Here is a 19328-nt window from a genome sequence, read left to right on the forward strand (position 1 = left end):
TCCTCCTTGTCTATCTTCTCCTTCTTCTCTTCTTCCTCTTCCTCCTTGTCTATCTTCTCCTTCTTCTCTTCTTCCTCGTCCTCCTTGTCTATCTTCTCCTTCTTCTCTTCTTCCTCTTCCTCCTTGTCTATCTTCTCCTTCTTCTCTTCTTCCTCGTCCTCCTTGTCTATCTTCTCCTTCTTCTCTTCTTCCTCTTCCTCCTTGTCTATCTTCTCCTTCTTCTCTTCTTCCTCTTCCTCCTTGTTTATCTTCTCCTTCTTCTCTTCTTCCTCGTCCTCCTTGTTTATCTTCTCCTTCTTCTCTTCTTCCTCGTCCTCCTTGTCTATCTTCTCCTTCTTCTCTTCTTCCTCGTCCTCCTTGTCTATCTTCTCCTTCTTCTCTTCTTCCTCCTCCTCCTTGTCCATCATCCCCTTTTCCTTCTCTTCCTCCTTGACTATCTTCTCCTTCTTTTCCTCATCTGTTTTCTGCTTCTCCTTCTTCTCTTCCTCCTCTTCCTCCTTGTCTATCTTCTTCCCCATCCTCCTTGTCTATTTTCGCCTTCTCCTTCTCTTCCTCCTTGTCTTATCTCCTCCTCCTCCTCTTCTTACTCCTCCATCTTCTCCTCCTCCTCTCCCCTTCTTTTTCTTTCTCCTCATCTATCTCCTTCTCCTTCTGCTCTTCCTCCCTTGCTTTCTTGTTTCTCCCTATCTTTTCAAATCTTTTTTTTCCCCTTCTCTTTTCTAGATCGGGAGAACCAGTCCATTCTTATCACGTAAGTTCCAACTCCTGCCTTGACCTTTCAAAATACTGTTTAGTTATCAAAATGCTATTTAGGTAGCTTACCAACCCCGTGGAACTTGTTTTCCATTTTGATTGGAGGTGGGGGGGGGGTTGTCTCCTTCTCACAGTGAAATTAAAGTGGTTTTTCTTCAGTCTTTGACCTAGCAGGAAGCTATAGGGACATAACATAGAATAGAATAGAATAGAATAGAATAGAATAGAATAGAATAGAATAGAATAGAATAGAATAGAATAGGAATAGGAATAGAATAGAATAGAATAGAATAGAAAATATGGGAATAGAATAGAATAGAATAGAATAGAATAGAATAGAATAGAATAGAATAGAATAGAATAGAATAGAATAGAATAGAATAGAATAGGAATAGGAATAGAATAGAAATATAGAATAGAATAGAAATGAATAGAATAGAATATGAAATGGATAGAATAGAATAGAATAGAATAGAATAGAATAGAATACAATACAATACAATACAATACAATACAATACAATACAATAGAAAATATTGAATGGGAATGGAATGGAATGGAATGGAATGGAATGGAATGGAATAGAATAGAATAGAATAGAATAGAATAGAATAATGGAATGAAGAATAGAATAGAATAGAATAGAATAGAATAGAATAGAATAGAATAGAACTGGAAGGGACCTTGGAGGTCTTCTAGTCCAGCCCCCCACTCAAGAAGGAGAACCTACACCATCTCAGACAAGTGACTGTCCAGTCTCTTCTTAAAAATCTCCAGTGATGGAGCGCCCACATTAAGCCCACATAAAAGAATTGGTAGGATCAACTTAACTTAAGAACACAATTGACCCTCAAACCTCCTGTTATTAGATGAATCTGGCCTCAGTTATTAAGTGAATCGCTGCAGTTGTTAAGTTAGGAACACTGTCGTTAAATGAATCCGTCTTCCCCCTTGACTTTGCTTGTCAGACGGTTGCAAAAGGGGATCACGTGACCCCCCCGGGGCGCCGCAACCGTCATAAATACGAGTCAGTTGCCAAGCGTCTGAATTTGGATCACGTGACCCTGGGGCAGGGCTAGGCCACTTGGCTCTTTTATGACTCGTGGACTTCAATTCCCAGAATTCCTGAGCCAGCATGAGGGAAACTTTGGCCCCCTCATGACTTGTGGACTTCAACTCCCAGAATTCCTGAGCCAGCATGGCTCAGCTTGGAAACCTCTCCCTTTCCCCTCAGCATGGCTGGCTCAGGAATTCTGGGAGTTGAAGTCCACGAGTCATAAAAGAGCCAAGGTTGCCTACCCCTGCCCTAGACCAGAGGTGGGGAACTATGGCCCCTTTTTATGACTCGTGGACTTCAACTCCCAGAATTCCTGAGCCAGCATGGGGGAACTATGGTTCCCTTCATGACTCGTGGACTTCAACTCCCAGAATTCCTGAGCTAGCCTGGCTCAGCTTGGAAACCTCTCCCTTTCCCCTCAGCATGGCTGGCTCAGGAATTCTGGGAGCTGAAGTCCACGAGTCAGAAAAAAGCCAAGGTGGCCTACCCCTGGTCTAGACATACCCTGGAATGAGGAATTCTGGGAGTTGAAGTCCACGAGTCATAAAAGAGCCAAAGTTTCCTACCCCTGCCCTGGGGGATGCCACAACGGTCGTAAGTGTGGAAAAACAGTGGCGAGTCCCTTTTTTTAGTGGCGTTGCAACTTCACAGGATCACTAAATGGGCTTTTGTAAGTCGAGGGCTCCCCACCCTGATCAGATCTGACCTAGCTTAGCTTTCTGATGTCTCCTGGGTTGACTAAATGTTGCTCTATACAGGGAGTCCTCAACTTACGGGACCAGAATTCCGTGCCTAAGCAAGACAGTGGCTACATGAGCCAAAGCTGTTTTGCAATTGGTTTGCCGTGGGGGTGTGTGTGTAAGCGTATCACTGCGGTTGTTAAGTGGATCACACGGTCGTTAAGCGAATCCAGCTTCCCCACTCTACCCAAATCAAGTTTGCTTGTCGGGAAGCTGCCTTAGGCAGGTCGCCAATGGTGATCTTATTTACATCCACTGTCCCATCGATCAGGCCTGAGTTAAGATTATGTTGTTTTTTCCCCCCCTCCCTGTAGCGGAGAATCCGGTGCTGGGAAGACTGTGAATACCAAGCGGGTCATCCAATATTTCGCGGTCATCGCTGCGATTGGCGATCGTAGCAAGAAAGACCAAGCGGCCGCAACGGGGAAGGTGAGCGTCCAATCGGGCAGTGTTTTGTTAACCTTGGGAAGTTTAAGACGGCTGGACCCTCAACTCCCAGAATTCCCCATCCGGCTTGCCTGGATGCCCAGGTTGGACACCCCTACTTCAATAATTCAGACTATTGGATCCTAAACCTGGGCAACTTGAAGATTTAAGTCTTGTGGACTTTAACTCCCAGAATTCCCCAGCCAGCATGGCTGGCTGGGGAATTCTGGGAGTTGAAGTCCACCCGTCTTAAAGTTCCCAAGGTTGAAAAAACACTGCTATACAGTTACATATTTAAAGCTGGGCTACACATTACACCAGTTCTCTTCAACCGGGTGCTACTTCTATTAACCCTAACCAGATAGCCCAGTAGTAAGGGCTATTAATTATTAATTAATTAATTGATTAGTATTAATTAGAACAATTAATTGGTTAATACCAATTAGAAAATTAATTAATTAGTAATACTTAGAAAATTAATTAGTATTAATTAGAACAAATAATTAATTAGCAATAATTAGAAAAATTAACTAATTCGTGCTAATTGGAACAATTAATTAATTAGCATTAATTAGAACAATGGTGGCCTCTGGTTATCTTGCATTATGACTTCTAACCCTCCGTAGAATATATAGAACAGGGGTCTTCAAACTTGGCCCTTTTATGACTTGTGGACTTCAACTCCCAGAATTCCTCAGCCAGGCACGCTTGTAGACCCCTGATATAGAATAACAAAGTTGGAAGGGACCTTGGAGGTCTTCTAGTCCAACACCCTATGCCATTCCAGACAAATGGTTGTCCAGTCTCTTCTTAAAAACTTCCAGTGTTGGAGCATTCACCGCTTCTAGTGGTTAATTGTCCTCACTTCTAGGAAATTTCTCCTTAGTTCTAGGTTGCTTCTCTCTTTGGTTAGTTTCCATCTTTTGCTTCTTGTCCTGCCTTCAGGCGCTTTGGAGAATAGCTTGACTCCCTCTTCTTTGGGGCAACCCCTGAGATACTGGAACGCTGCTATCATGTCCCCCCTTCTCTTCATTAAACTAGCCATCCCCAATTCCAGCAACCGTTCCTTATATGTTTCAGCCTCCAGTCCCCTGATCCTCTTTGTTGCTCTTCTCTGCCCTCTTTCCAGAGTCTCAACATCTTTTTTATCTTTATCTTGTTCTAATGCACGGTTCTTCAAAGTTGGCCCTTTGATGGCTTGTGGACTTCAACTCCCAGAACTCCTGAGGCAGGCAGGCACGCTGGCTGAGGAATTCTGGGAGTTGAAGTCCACAAGTCATTAAAGGGCCAAGACTAAAGACCCCTGGTCTAATACTTCCACCTCACCCATCCACAGGGCACCTTGGAAGATCAAGTCATCCAAGCCAACCCAGCTCTGGAGGCCTTCGGCAACGCCAAGACCCTAAGGAATGACAACTCCTCTCGCTTCGTAAGTATGGATGCAAAAGGAGAAGGCGTGTCCTTTCTGCGATACCATCCTGTCTAATCTTCGCACGCTTCTACTTGCTCTCAATCCATTCCTCCTTTCTTCTTCAGGGTAAATTCATCCGAATCCATTTTGGGGCGACAGGCAAGCTGGCGTCAGCCGACATAGAAACCTGTGAGTGTTGAGTTTCCAGAATTCTCACATCTTTGATGGATTCTTTGCAAGTTCTTGGGTTGTTTCTTCTGGATTTTTCGCACTCGTTCACCATCTCAGCATCTTTGTCGTTCTCTGCTTTTTTGTCTTCTTTTCAGATCTCCTGGAAAAGTCCAGGGTCATCTTCCAGCTGAAGTCTGAGAGGAATTATCACATCTATTACCAGATCTTGTCCAACAAGAAGCCAGAGCTACTGGGTGAGTACTGCTCCGTGAATGATCTTTCGGACCAATCCCAGATTTTGGCGCATTGTTTTCGAGGTTCAGGTGAACTTGTCCAAACTGGTTAGAGATAAACTACATCTCTTCCATCTTGGCCTTGTACAGGCCTGAAGGGTTCATATATTTGAAGTCCGGAAGGCTTCGTTGAGTCCAGGTTGACGTGTCTTGGTCTTGTTGAGTTGGCCATGCTCTTCTAGTTGCTTCTAGTCAGATTTTCTTGACTCGGCCTGAGTTGAATTGGGTTCCTCTTCACTAGTTCAACTTAATTGTGCTGGGACTTTTCCAACCTTATTAAGACTGAAGAAGCCTTGATTGGACTACTGGACGCCTTGATCGATTCTCCTCCACTTAGTCTGAAGTTCATCTTTATCTCCGGCGTTGAAGACCTGGTTGACCTGGTTCTCAATCCAAAGAATTGAGAATACCATACCTGGTCTTGTGGGGTCCTGGATGCTCTCTGAACGTGGTTGTTGAAGAGCAGACTCCCCCCTCCCTTCTAGCACTGATGAGGATACCTGGTGGGATCATGAAATGTCTGCAAGAAAGCAATCAAGCTCAGAGGAGACTCCACAATCCTCCTCCTCCTCCCCCTTCTCCTTCTCGTCCTTCTCCTCGTCCTCCTCCGCTATCCTCCCCCCTTTTCTCCTCCACTCCACAAAGCCCACTCCTTTCTAGCACTGATGATGTTATCCAGCTGGGTCATGAAACATCTGCAAGAAAACAAGCAAGCTCATAGGGATTCCACAATTGTTGTCATCGTTGTCCTCCTCCTCCTCCTCTATTCTCCTTCTCATCCTTCTCTTCCTCCCACTCCTCTCTTTTTCTCCTCCACTCCACAAACCCCACTCCCTTCTAGCTCTCATGATGTTGGCTAGTTGGGTCATGAAAGGTCCACAAGAAAACAACCAAGCTCAGAGAGCACCAAACCTAAGGTACAAATTATTCTCTGCTATCGGTACCTGGTCTCTTCTGGGGTGACCCTTGTCTTCCAAAACAGCGTCTTCCTGTGAAGCCCAAGCGGTGGCTATGATTGTTGAAGACCTCAGCCAGACCTTCTCCCTAAGAGTGAAGGACAGCTTGTTTTGATTCCTAGTTTTCATTCCCCGTTATACCTTTCTGCGTCCTTTAAATGTGTTGTTTGCACGAGAGGGTTTCCATGGTTCGGTTGTGAGCTGTTTTGAGATTTACAGCGTTGGTAAAGTGTGATTTGCATTTCAGAACGGTCCTTGACCTCTTCTGCTGATGGAAGAACCACTTAGGAAGAGAAGGATGGCCACGTTGTGTCCACGCCTGACTTCTACCATCTGTTTCTCTTTCCAGATATGATGTTGGTCACCAACAATCCTTACGACTACGCCTTTATCTCCCAAGGAGAGACCACGGTGCCCTCGATCGATGACGCAGAGGAACTGTTAGCAACTGATGTGAGTTGCTGAGGGTAGAGTAATGTTCTGAGTGTTCTCCAACTTGGCTTCTAGATCAGGGGTCCCCAACCTTGGCAACGTGAAGACCTGTGGACTTCAACTCTCAGAATTCCCCATCCAGCATGGCTGGATGCCCAGGTTGGACACCCCAATAATTCAGACTATTGGACCCTGAACCTGGGCAACGTGAAGACTTGTGGACTTCAACTCCCAGAATTCCCCATCCAGCACGGCTGGCTGGGGGATTCTGGGAGCTGAAGTCTACAAGTCTTCAAATTGCCAAAGTTGGACACCCCTAGTTCAAGATATTTTGGACTATTGAACCCTGAACCCAGGCAACTTGAAGACTTGTGGACTTCAACTCCCAGAATTCCCCATCCAGCATGGCTGGCTGGGGAATTCTGGGAGTTGAAGTCCACAAGTCTTCAAATTGCCAAGGTTGGACACCCATAGTTCAAGATATTTTGGACTATTGAACCCTGAACCCAGGCAACTTGAAGACTTGTGGACTTCAACTCCCAGAATTCCCCATCCAGCATGGCTGGCTGGGGAATTCTGGGAGTTGAAGTCCACAAGTCTTCAAATTGCCAAGGTTGGACACCCATAGTTCAAGATATTTTGGACTATTGAACCCTGAACCCAGGCAACTTGAAGACTTGTGGACTTCAACTCCCAGAATTCCCCATCCAGCATGGCTGGCTGGGGCATTCTGGGAATTGAAGTCCACAGCTCTTCAAGTTGGCCAGATTAGATACCCTTACTTCCAAGATGTTTTTAAACTATTGAGCCCTGAATCTTCCCCAAGCAAAGGCTCATGGGACTTGTAGTCCAACCTATATCTGAGAGATCGATTTGATGGAATTGCATAGCTGGCTTTGGGTTGAACTCATCAACTATTTTTTGTTTTCTCCAAACCCAGAGTGCCTTCGACATCTTGGGCTTCACCCAGGAGGAGAAAAACTCCATCTACAAGTTGACGGGGGCCATCATGCACTACGGCAACATGAAGTTCAAGCAGAAGCAGCGGGAAGAGCAGGCTGAGCCAGATGGCACCGAAGGTCAGGCGAAGAGACGATCCGGGCCGCCACCAAATTATGAATATGAGCAATAATTTACAAAGATTGATTAATACCCAGTTAACGATAAAATGGGTGCCGGCAATCCTCCCCTTAACGACCCCCCCCACCGACTCAAAAATTTCCCTTGCTCAGCAAGACACTGAAGTGTCCCATTTTACGACCTTCTTTGCCACCGTGGTTAAACGGATCTGGCTTTCCCCCCTTTTGACTTTGTTTGTCAGAAGGTCACAAAAGGGGATTAAAGGGCATCCTCAAGTGACAGGTTCAGAAACCCCGGGTTCTGATGTCCAACAACTCCCTTCCAATCAAGCCACTAGTCCTCACTGTTCTCTCAATATGGCGCTTCACTTCCACCAGCCATAATTCCCTCTGCTTTCTCCTAGCCCTAACCAGCTCCTTATCCCTCTGCCTGGTGGGCACAGCAGACGTTTCCATGACAACCCCATTCCAGCTAGGCCAGGGCTAGGCCACCTTGGCCCTTTTATGACTCATGGACTTCAACTCCCAGAATTCCTGAGCCAGCCATGCTGAGGGGAAAGGGAGAGGTTTCCAAGCTGAGCCAGGCTGGCTGAGGAATTCTGGGAGTTGAAGTCCACGAGTCATACAAGAGCCAAGTTTGCCTACCCCTGAGCTAAAACAAGAGTTCTCCAATCTTGGCCATTTGATGACTTGTGGACTTCAACTCCCAGAATTCCTCAGCCAGGGTTGAGTTATGGGAGACTTTGCTTGTCACAAGGTCACAAAAGGGGATTATATGACCCCAGGGCGCTGCAACCGTCGTAAATGCATACGGGCAGGAAATGACTCCTTCGTTCTCAAGCAATGTTTCTCAACGTTGGCAACTTGGATGGGTGGGCGTTCAACCGTGGTGACGTGAAGATGGGTGGACTTCAATGCCCAGGATTCCCAAGCTGGCTGGGGAAATCTTGGGAGTTGAAGTCCACCCATCTTCCCGTCACCAAGGGTGAGGAACACTGCTCTAAAGTGGGGAACTGTGAAAACTCCCAGCTAGTATTTTGCAAAATCTCTACTATAGATCTAGGGCAGTGGTTCTCAACCTGTGGGTCGGGACCCCATTTGGGATCGATCGACCATTTCACGGGGGTCGCCAAGCAAGGCTGTCCGCCATTTTTTTGTCCGCCATTTTTTTGTCCGCCATTTTTTTCCCCCTTTTCCGGCGGGTGCCTTATCTCCCTTGGGCTGGGCCAGCTGGTGGTCGGCCTGCTCCGTCTCTGCCGCTTGCCAGCTACGCCTCGGCCGGCGCAGGGGGCGGAACCACGCATGCGCGGCGCTCCCGGGCAGGGAAAGTCCTCGACTTACGACCGGTTGGGTAGTCCTCGACTTACGACCAGTTTAGTCCTCGACTTATGACCGTTTTAGTCCTCGACTTATGATTGTTTTAGTCCTCGATTTACGACCGGTTGGGGTCGCGGCATTAAAAAGGTTGAGAACCACTGATCTAGGGAAACAAGAATTGGAAACGCCAAAGGTTCCATGTCTACGTTCTCCTCTCCTCTATGGTTTTAAAAGATGTCCAGGTGGAGATCTTCAGGCATGCGACTCAATGTTTCGGTTCTCCAAAACGTGTATCAAAAAAATATTCAGCCCACTTTTCTGTGGGAAAGCACGTTTTTACGGATTGGGTCTTGCACTACAGCAAGCTGGCAACCAACCACTCGAGTCCTTTCCAACCTGTCCACCCTGCGCAATAGTGGCGAATATCTGTAGGATGGGGGTGTAGGATGGGGTTGAAGGTTTGTCCTCCGAGCTTGTGGGTTGGTTTTCCGAATGTTTCGTTACCAGGGTAGGCAGAATTTAGGGCAGGGGTCGGCAACCTTAAACACTCAAAGAGCCACTTGGACCCGTTTCCCAGAGAAAAGAAAGCGCTGGGAGCCGGAAAACTTGTGTGCGCGTGCGTAGGGGGGTGGGAGCTTGATTGAAGAGTTTAATTAAAAAGAAATAGAGGCTGCTGTGCATGGGTTCTCTCTCTCTCTCTCTCTCTCTCTCTCTCTCTCTCTCTCTCTCTCTCTCTCTCTCTCTCTTTCTCCCTCTCTCTCTCTCTCCCTCCCTCCCTCTCTCTCTCTTTGTCTTCCTCTCTCTCTCTCTCTCTCTCTTCCCCTGTCTCCGATCTTCTGCTCACCTGGCAAGCTGGCTTCACGCTGTTCTCCAACAAGCTGACACACATTCTTATTGGACTGGCTCTCTCCTGCCCTTGGTCTGCCAGTCCTCTTTCCCCACTCAGTGTGTGTGTGTGTGTGTGTGTGTGTGTGTGTGTGTGTGTGAGAGAGAGAGAGAGAGAGAGAGAGAGAGAGACAGAGCGAGAGAGAGAGGGCTGCTGCTTTCTGGTTTCTGCTGCTTCCTGCTTCCTGCACAGACGCAGCAAAGGCAGGAGCCCCGCCCAATAAGCTTGTCAGCTTCTCCGAGAACAGTGTGAGGCCACTCTCTTTTTTACATACACAGAGAGAGAGGGGGGGAAGCGCAAGTGCCTCTCTCTCTCTGCAAATGGCGGAGGAGGCTGGGAGCCACAGGAGAAGGCTCAAAGAGCCACATGCGGCTCCGGAGTTGTGGGTTGCCGACCCGTGATTTAGGGGATGTCTGTGTCAGTGCGCTTCTGTTTATAAGGGCTTGAGGTGTGGGTTTGTCAAGTGAGGCTCTTATCCAAATCAACCGCACAGCCAGCCAGAGACAGCACTGACCCTCACCATCCCGTGCAATCCCCCCTGTCCCATCAGTTCCCCTCCCAATGACATAACCTCCCCATCACAAGACCCATCACAAGCCTCTCACTGGTGTCTCACACCTGACCCATCACTAGGCCCTCTCTTGACACACCCACACCTCAAGCCCTTATAAACAGAAGAACAAGCACCGACCCTCACCATCCCGTGCAGTCCCCCTTCTCCCACCAGTTCACCTCCCATGACATAACCTCCCCATCACAAGACCCATCACAAGCCTCTCACTGGGGTCTCACATCTGACCCATCACTAGATCCTCTCTTGACACACCCACACCTGAAGCCCTTATAAACAGAACAAGCACCGACACTCACCATCCCACGCAGTCCCCCCTCTCCCATCATTCCCCTCCCAATGACATAACCTCCCCATCACAGGACCCATCACAAGCCTCTCACTGGGGTCTCACATTTGACCCATCACTAGACCCTCTCTTGACACACCCACACCTGAAGCCCTTATAAACAGAACAAGCACCGACACTCACCATCCCACGCAGTCCCCCCTCTCCCATCATTCCCCTCCCAATGACATAACCTCCCCATCACAGGACCCATCACAAGCCTCTCATTGGTGTCTCACACCTGACCCATCACTAGACCCTCTCTTGACACACCCACACCTGAAGCCCTTATAAACAGAAGAACAAGCACCGACCCTCACCATCCCGCGCAGTCCCCCCTCTCCCACCAGTTCCCCTCCCAATGACATAACCTCCCCATCACAAGACCCATCACAAGCCTCTCACTGGGGTCTCACACCTGACCCATCACTAGACCCTCTCTTGACACACCCAACCCGAAGCCCTTATAAACAGAAGAACGTCGACACTGACATCCCCTAAACTCCGCTGAAGAGGTTGACTACCTGGTAACGAAACGTTTGGAAACCAACCCACAAGATCGGAGAACAAACCTTCGCCCTAGTCCAGTGATGGCGAACCTTTTAGAGACCGAGTGCCCAAACTGCAACCCAAAACCCACTTATTTATCGCCGGGTGCCAGGTGGGTGTGGCCCACTGGGTGGGCGTGGCTTTGGTGGTCATGGCAGACTGGATGGGTGTGGCCAAGGTGGGCATGATCACCTCGATGTTGCTTGTGGGGAGGGACGCCTGTGGGGGCCGAGTAGGGTTGGGGGAGATCCAGGGGGTCTCTGGCAGGTAGGGCAGGAGGCTCGTCCTGCGGGGTGAGGTGAGGCAAGGCAGGGGTGCCATTGTCACAGGGCAAGGTGAGGCAGGGGCCAGGGCGGCTGCTGCCTGACACCATCGGCCCCCGCACACAGAGGCCAGCGAGCGCATGGGTGCTGGGATGCATCCAGCCACGTGGGGCCTCGGCAAGTTAGCAGGTGGCTGGTTGAAGAGGGACGGTTGCCATCTCCGGGGCATGGCCCGCGTGCCCACAGAGAGGGCTCTGAGTGCCGCCTCTGGCACGCGTGCCATAGGTTCGCCACCACTGCCCTAGTCCACCCTATCTTCTTTAACCCAAGAGACGGACTTCTACTGAAACCCTGTCATGGTCTTTGCAGAAGCTGACAAGTCAGCGTACCTGATGGGGCTGAACTCCGCAGACCTGCTCAAGGGGCTTTGCCACCCGAGGGTCAAAGTGGGCAACGAGTACGTCACCAAAGGGCAAAATGTCCAACAGGTAAGAATCCCACCTGTCGAGAGAGGGGAAAAAAAACAAAACCGACGTCTTGGTCCAAACTCTCAGAAGAAAAATAAGAAGGAGCCAGTTTTCAAATTCGGGCTCAGCCTGGACATATTATTTCTTTGATTTCTTTTTTCTTTTTTTTTTAATGTGGTGAGATGTTCTTATGCACACGTACCCAGGCAGACTCAGATTGTCTTCTTGGGTGTCTAATTCAAATTCCTTGTGTGTCTAATCACCCTTGGCCAATAAAGTATTCTATTCTATTCTATTCTATTCTATTCTATTCTATTCTATTCTATTCTATTCTATTCTATTCTATTCTATACTATTCTATTCTATTCTATTCTATTCTATTCTATTCTATTCTATACTATTCCATTCCTTATTTTATTATTCTACTCTACTCTACTCTACTCTACTCTACTCTACTCTACTCTACTCTACTCTACTCTACTCTACTCTACTCTACTCCACTCCACTCCACTCCACTCCATTCCATTCCATTCCATTCCTTATTTTATTATTCTACTCTACTCTACTCTACTCTATACACTCTACTCTGTTCTGTTCTGTTCTGTTCTGTTCTATTCTATTCTATTCTATTCCATGTTCTATTCCATTCCATATTCTGTTCCATTCTATTCTGTTCTGTTCTGTTCTATTCTATTCTATTTCGTGTTCTATTCTATTCTATTCCATGTTCTATTCCATTCCCTATTCTATTCTATTCTATTCTATTCTATTCTATTCTATTCTATTCTATTCTATTCTATTCTATTCTAATTTTATTATTCTATTCTATTCTATTCTTTCTATTCTATATTTTATTATTCTATTCTATTCTATTCCATTTCATTCCATTCCTTATTTTATTATTCTATTCTACTCTATACACTCTACTCTACTCTACTCTACTCTACTCTACTCTACTCTATTCTATTCTATTCTATTCTATTCTATATTTTATTATTCTATTCTATTCTATTCTATTCTATTCTATTCTATTCTATTCTATTCTATTCTATTCTATTCTATTCTATTCCATTCCTTATTTTATTATTTTATTCTACTCTACTCCATTCTACTCTACTCTACTCTACTCTACTCTACTCTACTCTACTCTACTCTACTCTACTCTACTCTACTCTACTCTACTCTATTCTATTCTATTCGTGTTGAGCTTTGTTGAAGAATTTAGGAAGGGAGCAAGCTTTGTCTTCCCATAACTTCCGTTTCCTCCGTAGGTGTACTACGCCACTGGTGCTCTGGCCAAGTCTGTCTATGAGAGGATGTTCGTCTGGATGGTCATGAGAATCAACACCACCCTGGAAACTAAGCTTCCCCGACAGTATTTCATTGGGGTGTTGGATATTGCTGGCTTTGAGATCTTTGATGTGAGTCATTCCTTCTTGAGTCGTGGGCTTGTTTTGTTTACTGGATGTATCAACCTTCTCCAAGTTGATTCTCCAATGTGTTGGGACTGCAGGTCTCTGAATTTCCCAGGCAACAACTGGGTAGAAGTTGAGATAGATGGATGGATGGATGGTGGCACCATCTTGCTTGCAGTTAGAAACTGTTGAGATGGTTTTTGAACCGAAGGCCATCTTGTTGAGCTTTTACCAGGTCCATCCATTCACCCATTCACCCATCCATTTTTCCATTCTTCTAACCCCCCACCCATTCCCCCATCTATTCATTCATTCATCCCTGATTTTGTTCCATCCATCCATCCACCTGCCCATCCATCCATCCGTCCATCCATCTTTGCATCCTCCATCCATCCTTCCCTCCATCTATCTCTCCACCCTTCCTTCCTTCTTTCCTTTCTTCCTTCCTCCTTCCCTTCCTTCCTTCCACTCACCCTTCCTTCCTTCCTTCCACTCACTCACCCACCCATCCATCTTTCCACCCTTCCACCCACCCATCTATCCATCTATCCAACTATCCATCTATCCATCCATCCATCCATCCATCCTCCCTCTACCCTTCCTTCCTTCCTTCCTTCCTTCCTTTCTTTCCTTCCTTCCTTCCTTCTTTCCTTCCATCCTTCCTTCCTTCCACCCACCCACCCACCCACCCATCCACCCATCCATCTATCCATCCCTCCATCCCTCCATCCCCCTCCCTCTACCCTTCCTTCCTTCCTTCCTTCCTTCCTTCCTTCCTTCCTTCCACCCACCCATCTATCCATCTTTCCATTATTCATCCCTCCCTCCATCTACCCACCCTTCCTTCCTTCCTCCATCCCTCCCTCCCTCCCTCCCAAATTTCCAGGAACCTTGATCTAACTGAGAGTGGTCCCTGCTGAAAAAAGAAAAAAAAGTCTGATCTTCTGGAAATGCTCACCTGCGCGAAGGTCCATAACTTCCTTTCCCCTCCCCTCCCCCCCCAGTTCAACAGCTTTGAGCAGCTCTGCATCAACTTCACCAACGAGAAGCTGCAGCAGTTCTTCAACCACCACATGTTTGTGCTGGAACAAGAGGAGTACAAGAAGGAGGGCATCGAATGGGTCTTCATTGACTTCGGCATGGACCTCCAGGCCTGCATCGACCTCATTGAGAAGGTACCTCATTGAGAAGGTCTTCTCCATACGCCTTTTGTAAAATACCAACTTTCCTTATTCATGCCTGATTCTGGCCAGTGGGTGGTGACCCCTCCAGAGCCAGGAGGAAATCTTATTTAAGGAGTTAACCGTTCCCTATTGAGGTGATAAGATGGATCACGTTGGGCTAGTAGTTCTCAAATGTTTTTAGGGTCAACATCAAGTTACTCATCCAAATAACGTCTTCAGTCAAAATGAATATTTTTGGTTAGGCATAGAGTCAGAGAGTCAGGGGAACGTACTAACTCTTGCAGGGGTTTCTCCCCAGAATGAAATGTCTCCATTTAATAAACTTTGGTCCAGTTTGCCATGATTTAATTGTTCAACTCTACAACGAAATCAGCGGAAGCCAATTTCCCTTCGTTTTCGGTTGCCACAGAATTGGGAGGAGTGTTTTAGCTTAGACATAACAATAAATTGTTCTGTGGGAACCAAGGTCATTGCTAGTTGCATTTGGGCGGGCTGTATATTTTGCTAGAAAGCCAGGGCAAGTAGTTAATTGGTCTCACCTATCGGAACCGTGACATTAACCTTTTTACATATCCCGTCAACAGAATAACAGAATTGGAAGGGACCTTGGAGGTCTTCTAGTCCAACCCACTGCCAAAGCAGGAAACTCTATACCAGTTCAGACAAATGGTTGTCCAATGTCCAACATTGAGCTACTAGTAGTCTTGCAGCAGTTATCAGGTTCAACATCAATTCCATTTCTTTTGCGTCCAAGTCTTCCATTATACCCAGCAAAAATATCTGTGGTTTAAACTTTATCTTTTTCTTAAAAATATTTTGAATATTCCACCATATCTTAATCCAAAATGCTTTTACTTCCCTGCATGTCCACCAAATATGAAAATAGGTTGCATCTAAGTTTCCACATCTCCAACACTTAGGTTGTAAATTAGGATACATACAAGACAATTTTTGAGGATCCAGATGCCATCTATAAAACATTTTATAAAAATTTTCCCTTAAATTTTGAGCTTGAGTAAATTTTACATTCCTAATCCAAATTGTCTCCCATGTTTCCAATAAAATCGGTTCTTGTATATTTTGAGCCCATTTTATCATACAATCCTTAACCAATTCTGTTTCTGAATCCAATTCAATCAATGCATTATAAATTCTTTTAATATGAGCTTGAGATTGATCTTTAATCTGTTTCATCAAATTTACATCCTGTAAAGTAATACCAACTTTTTGGTCCAAATGCCACCTCATTAACAATTGATTATAATAAAACCAAGAATATTCGATGTTTTCTTGTTTCAAATCTACTAAAGATTTAAGTTGCCAATTGAGTCAATCCAGATCTAAAGGGTTTTCTTCGTTCCATTACGTAATAGGTTTCACGGAAATAAAACCTATTATTCTAAAAAGTACATTCTTAGTCTATTTAAAATATGTATTCTAATAATCACCCATTTTTTCTCTTACTTCTAACTTTAGATCTTAATCCTTAAATCACGGACGCAGGTGATCTTGATTCTGTCCCTCTGTCAGTGCCGTTCGCGTTAACCCCTTGGTGAGATATTGAAGGACGGACCTTCTCCGTCATAATATCTTGGTCTTCTTCTTCTTCTTCTTCAGCCCATGGGCATCATGTCCATCCTGGAAGAAGAGTGCATGTTCCCCAAGGCCACCGACATGACCTTCAAGGCCAAGCTGTACGATAACCACCTGGGCAAGTCGGCCAATTTTGGCAAAGCACGGGCCATCAAGGGGAAACCCGAAGCGCACTTTGCCTTGATGCACTACGCCGGCACGGTGGACTACAACATCATAGGCTGGCTCCAGAAGAACAAGGACCCTCTCAACGAAACGGTGGTGGGCCTCTACCAGAAGTCAGCTCTGAAGCTCCTGGCCAACCTGTTTGCCAACTACGCTGGAGCTGACGCACGTAAGAAATAACCCTTTCGTAAAGGTTGGATGTAAAAGTAATTAAGATATATCTACATAAGCTAAAAAGAAATCTATTGATAAATGTAATAACCATGTTTTTACTTAGCTGATAGAATAAGAACTGTACTAGCTTAAATATGAGATAGCAGAGATGAAGAGAAAAAGAGAGGGAGTATTTGATGTTGAAACCAGAGAAACGTTGGTTACTAAATGTAAGACGTTTGGAAATGAATAGAAAATAAGAATGTTACACGGCATTATTCATTAGACGATGTAAGATGGCGAGGAATAGAATACATTCAGATAGATAAGACGTGTCTCCCGAACATTAGACTTTGTGATGAGGCCACACTTGGAATACTGCATCCAGTTTTGGTCACCACGATGTAAAAAAGATGCTGAGACTCTGGAAAGAGTACAGAGAAGAACAACAAACATGATTAGGGGACTGGAGGCTAAAACATATAAGGAAAGGTTGATGGAATTGGGTATGTCTAGTTTAATGAAGAGAAGGACGAGGGGGGACAGGATAGCAGTGTTCCAATATCTCCGAGGCTGCCCCAAAGAAGAGGGAGTCAAGCTAGTCTCCAAAGCGCCTGAAGGCCGGACAAGAAGCAACGGGTGGAAACTCATCAAGGAGAGAAGCAACCTGGAATTAAGGAGAAACTTCCTGACAGTTAGAGCAATTAACCAGTGGAACAACCTGCCTCCAGAAGCGGTGAATGCTCCAACACTGGAAGTTTTTAAGAAGAGACTGGACAGCCATTTGTCCAAAATGGTATAGGGTTTCCTGCCTGAGCAGGAGGTTGGACTAGATGACCTCCGAGGTCCCTTCCAACTTTATCATCATTATCAATTGTGATAAAGGGAACTTTGGTTACTTAACACTTGGAAATTATAAACATTAAATGTTAAATTTAAATATTAATGGGAAACTAAAAAAATTGGGGAAAACTAATTAGGACATTGATTGTCTATAACAGGGGTAGGCCACCTTGGCTCTTTTATGACTCGTGGACTTCAACTCCCAGAATTCCTGAGCCAGCATGGCTCAGCTTGGAAACCTCTCCCTTTCCCCTCAGCATGGCTGGCTCAGGAATTCTGGGAGTTGAAGTCCACGAGTCATAAAAGAGCCAAGGTGGCCTACCCCTGCACTAGGCCAATGAAGAGAAGGACGAGGGGGGACATGATAGCAGTCTTCCAGTATCTCAGGGGCTGCCCCAAAGAAGAGGGAGTCAAGCTATTCTCCAAGGCGCCTGAAGGCAGGACAAGAAGCAACGGGTGGAAACTAATCAAGGAGAGAAGCAACCTGGAACTAAGGAGAAACTTCCTGACAGTCAGAACAATTAACCAGTGGAACCACATGCCACCAGAAGCGGTGAATGCTCCGACACTGGGAGTTTTTAAGAAGAGACTGGACAGCCATTTGTCTGAAATGGCATAGGCTTTCCTGCCTGAGCAGGGGGTTGGACTAGATGACCTCCAGGGTCCCTTCCAACTTTATTATTATTATTATTATTATTATTATTATTATTATTATTATTATTATTATTATTATTATTATTATCATCATCCGCCCTCAGAATAGGGTGTGTGGTAGCCAGTGTGACTGTGTGAAACGTGGGATGGGACTCTAGACTAAAGAGAGAGATGGGTTCAGATTCTGGATGAAGCACACTCGGTGCCCTTAGGATAGCAGCGCGGCCTACCTCGCAGGGCAGGGCTCTGATGAGGGTAATGGGAAGCGACGGCTTCCGGAGGCGTTTATTCCAAAAGGCAACTGGATTTCCTTGAAGACCTTTCGCTTCCCATGCAAGCAGCTTCTTCGGTTCTGACCGAATGGTGGGGAAGGGAAGGACTTATATTCTTTGCCAAATAGAATTCGTCTTCTCATATATTCGTTTGGAAAAGCACCACGTAAAAAGGTAAAATCGGGCAAAATTCACTTTCACCAACGTCTCACTTAGCAACGTAAACTTCCGCCTCGGTTGTCGTCGCACACAGAGGACTAGCTGAACATGCCGGGTGCCAGGGGCCCAAATTCCGATCACGTGACCGCAGGGAGGATGCGACGGTCCTAAGAGCGAGGACTGTCCAGAAGTCCCTTTTTTTCCCCCCAGCGTCCTCGCAACTTTGAACGGTCGCTAAACGAACGGTCCTAAGTTGAGGACTTTAGCTAAGGAGGCAGTTAGTCTGTCTGGCCTAATGTCAGGCGGTTGCTTCTGTCTTCGTGATTCATGCCGGGCTTTGCTTTTATTTAAAAGAAATACAACTCCGCCTTCCCCTAGCAGAGGGGTCCTCCAGAGGTGGGGAATTCCACCCCACGTCTTCTCCAGCCGGCCTGCCTTCGGGCCGGCCGGGAGATGATGGGAATTGTAGTCCGGGACTCAGCCGGCCGGCAGCCGGAATCCACTGGGCTCAGAAGTTTGCTTTTCAGCTGGATCCTTCCGTCTTTTCTCTCTCCTCCGCAGCGCTGGAGACCACCAAGGGGAAGGGGATGCATAAGAAGAAGGGGTCTTCCTTCCAGACGGTGTCGGCCCTGCACAGGGTAAGGGGGGGTCCAAAGTTTGGGGGAAGAGGGTCTTTCAAGGGACCTTCTCGGAGGGGAGGGGGTCACCTCGCTTTTGCCGTCCCCTGTTTGCTCTGGACCGTGGACTTCCGTCCAGGGCACCGTCTGGTCTCCGGTTCTGGAGCCTTCGCCCACTGGCCATCTGCCCCCAGGAGGAAACAAGGGGCTGGGAGGAGGAAGTGCCCCCCCTGCCCACCCCCCGGGGGGGGGCTGGGCAAAGTCTAGGTGGCCCTTTTCAAGGAGGGCTCGGCCGACGCTTGTTCCTCCGAAGGCTTGAGTTGGCCTTCAATGGAGATGTTTGAAAAGAGTCCCAGAAGGATTCTTTGGGATGCCCCCCTTCCTTCCTTCCTTCCTTCCTTCCTTCCTTCCTTCCTCCCCCTCCCATCTTCTTCCTTCCTTCCTTCCTTCCTTCCTTCCTTCCTCTCCTCTCTCCTCCTCTTCTCCTTCCTTCCTTCCTTCCTTCCTCTCCTCTCTCCTCCTCTTCTCCTTCCTTCCTTCCTTCCTTCCTTCCTTCCTCCCCTCCCTTCTTCTC

General features: G+C 46.7%; 1 protein-coding gene across 1 annotated transcript in view; it reads left to right on the top strand.

Moving 5' to 3' along the window:
* LOC107293090 (myosin-7-like) overlaps nt 1-19328 on the top strand; it is a 51371-nt gene that overhangs the window by 3926 nt on the left and 28117 nt on the right. The window contains exons 4-15 of the mRNA XM_015822227.1: nt 724-751; nt 2865-2979; nt 4313-4405; nt 4513-4576; nt 4714-4812; nt 6157-6260; nt 7180-7318; nt 11602-11720; nt 12971-13120; nt 14119-14289; nt 15916-16225; nt 18699-18775. Coding sequence (XP_015677713.1) covers nt 724-751; nt 2865-2979; nt 4313-4405; nt 4513-4576; nt 4714-4812; nt 6157-6260; nt 7180-7318; nt 11602-11720; nt 12971-13120; nt 14119-14289; nt 15916-16225; nt 18699-18775 — 1469 coding nt within the window. The remainder of the gene's footprint in view (nt 1-723; nt 752-2864; nt 2980-4312; nt 4406-4512; nt 4577-4713; nt 4813-6156; nt 6261-7179; nt 7319-11601; nt 11721-12970; nt 13121-14118; nt 14290-15915; nt 16226-18698; nt 18776-19328) is intronic.

Source organism: Protobothrops mucrosquamatus, unplaced genomic scaffold, assembly GCF_001527695.2.
Source record: "Protobothrops mucrosquamatus isolate PMUCROS unplaced genomic scaffold, P.Mucros_1.0 scaffold1499, whole genome shotgun sequence".
NCBI lineage: Eukaryota > Metazoa > Chordata > Lepidosauria > Squamata > Viperidae > Protobothrops > Protobothrops mucrosquamatus.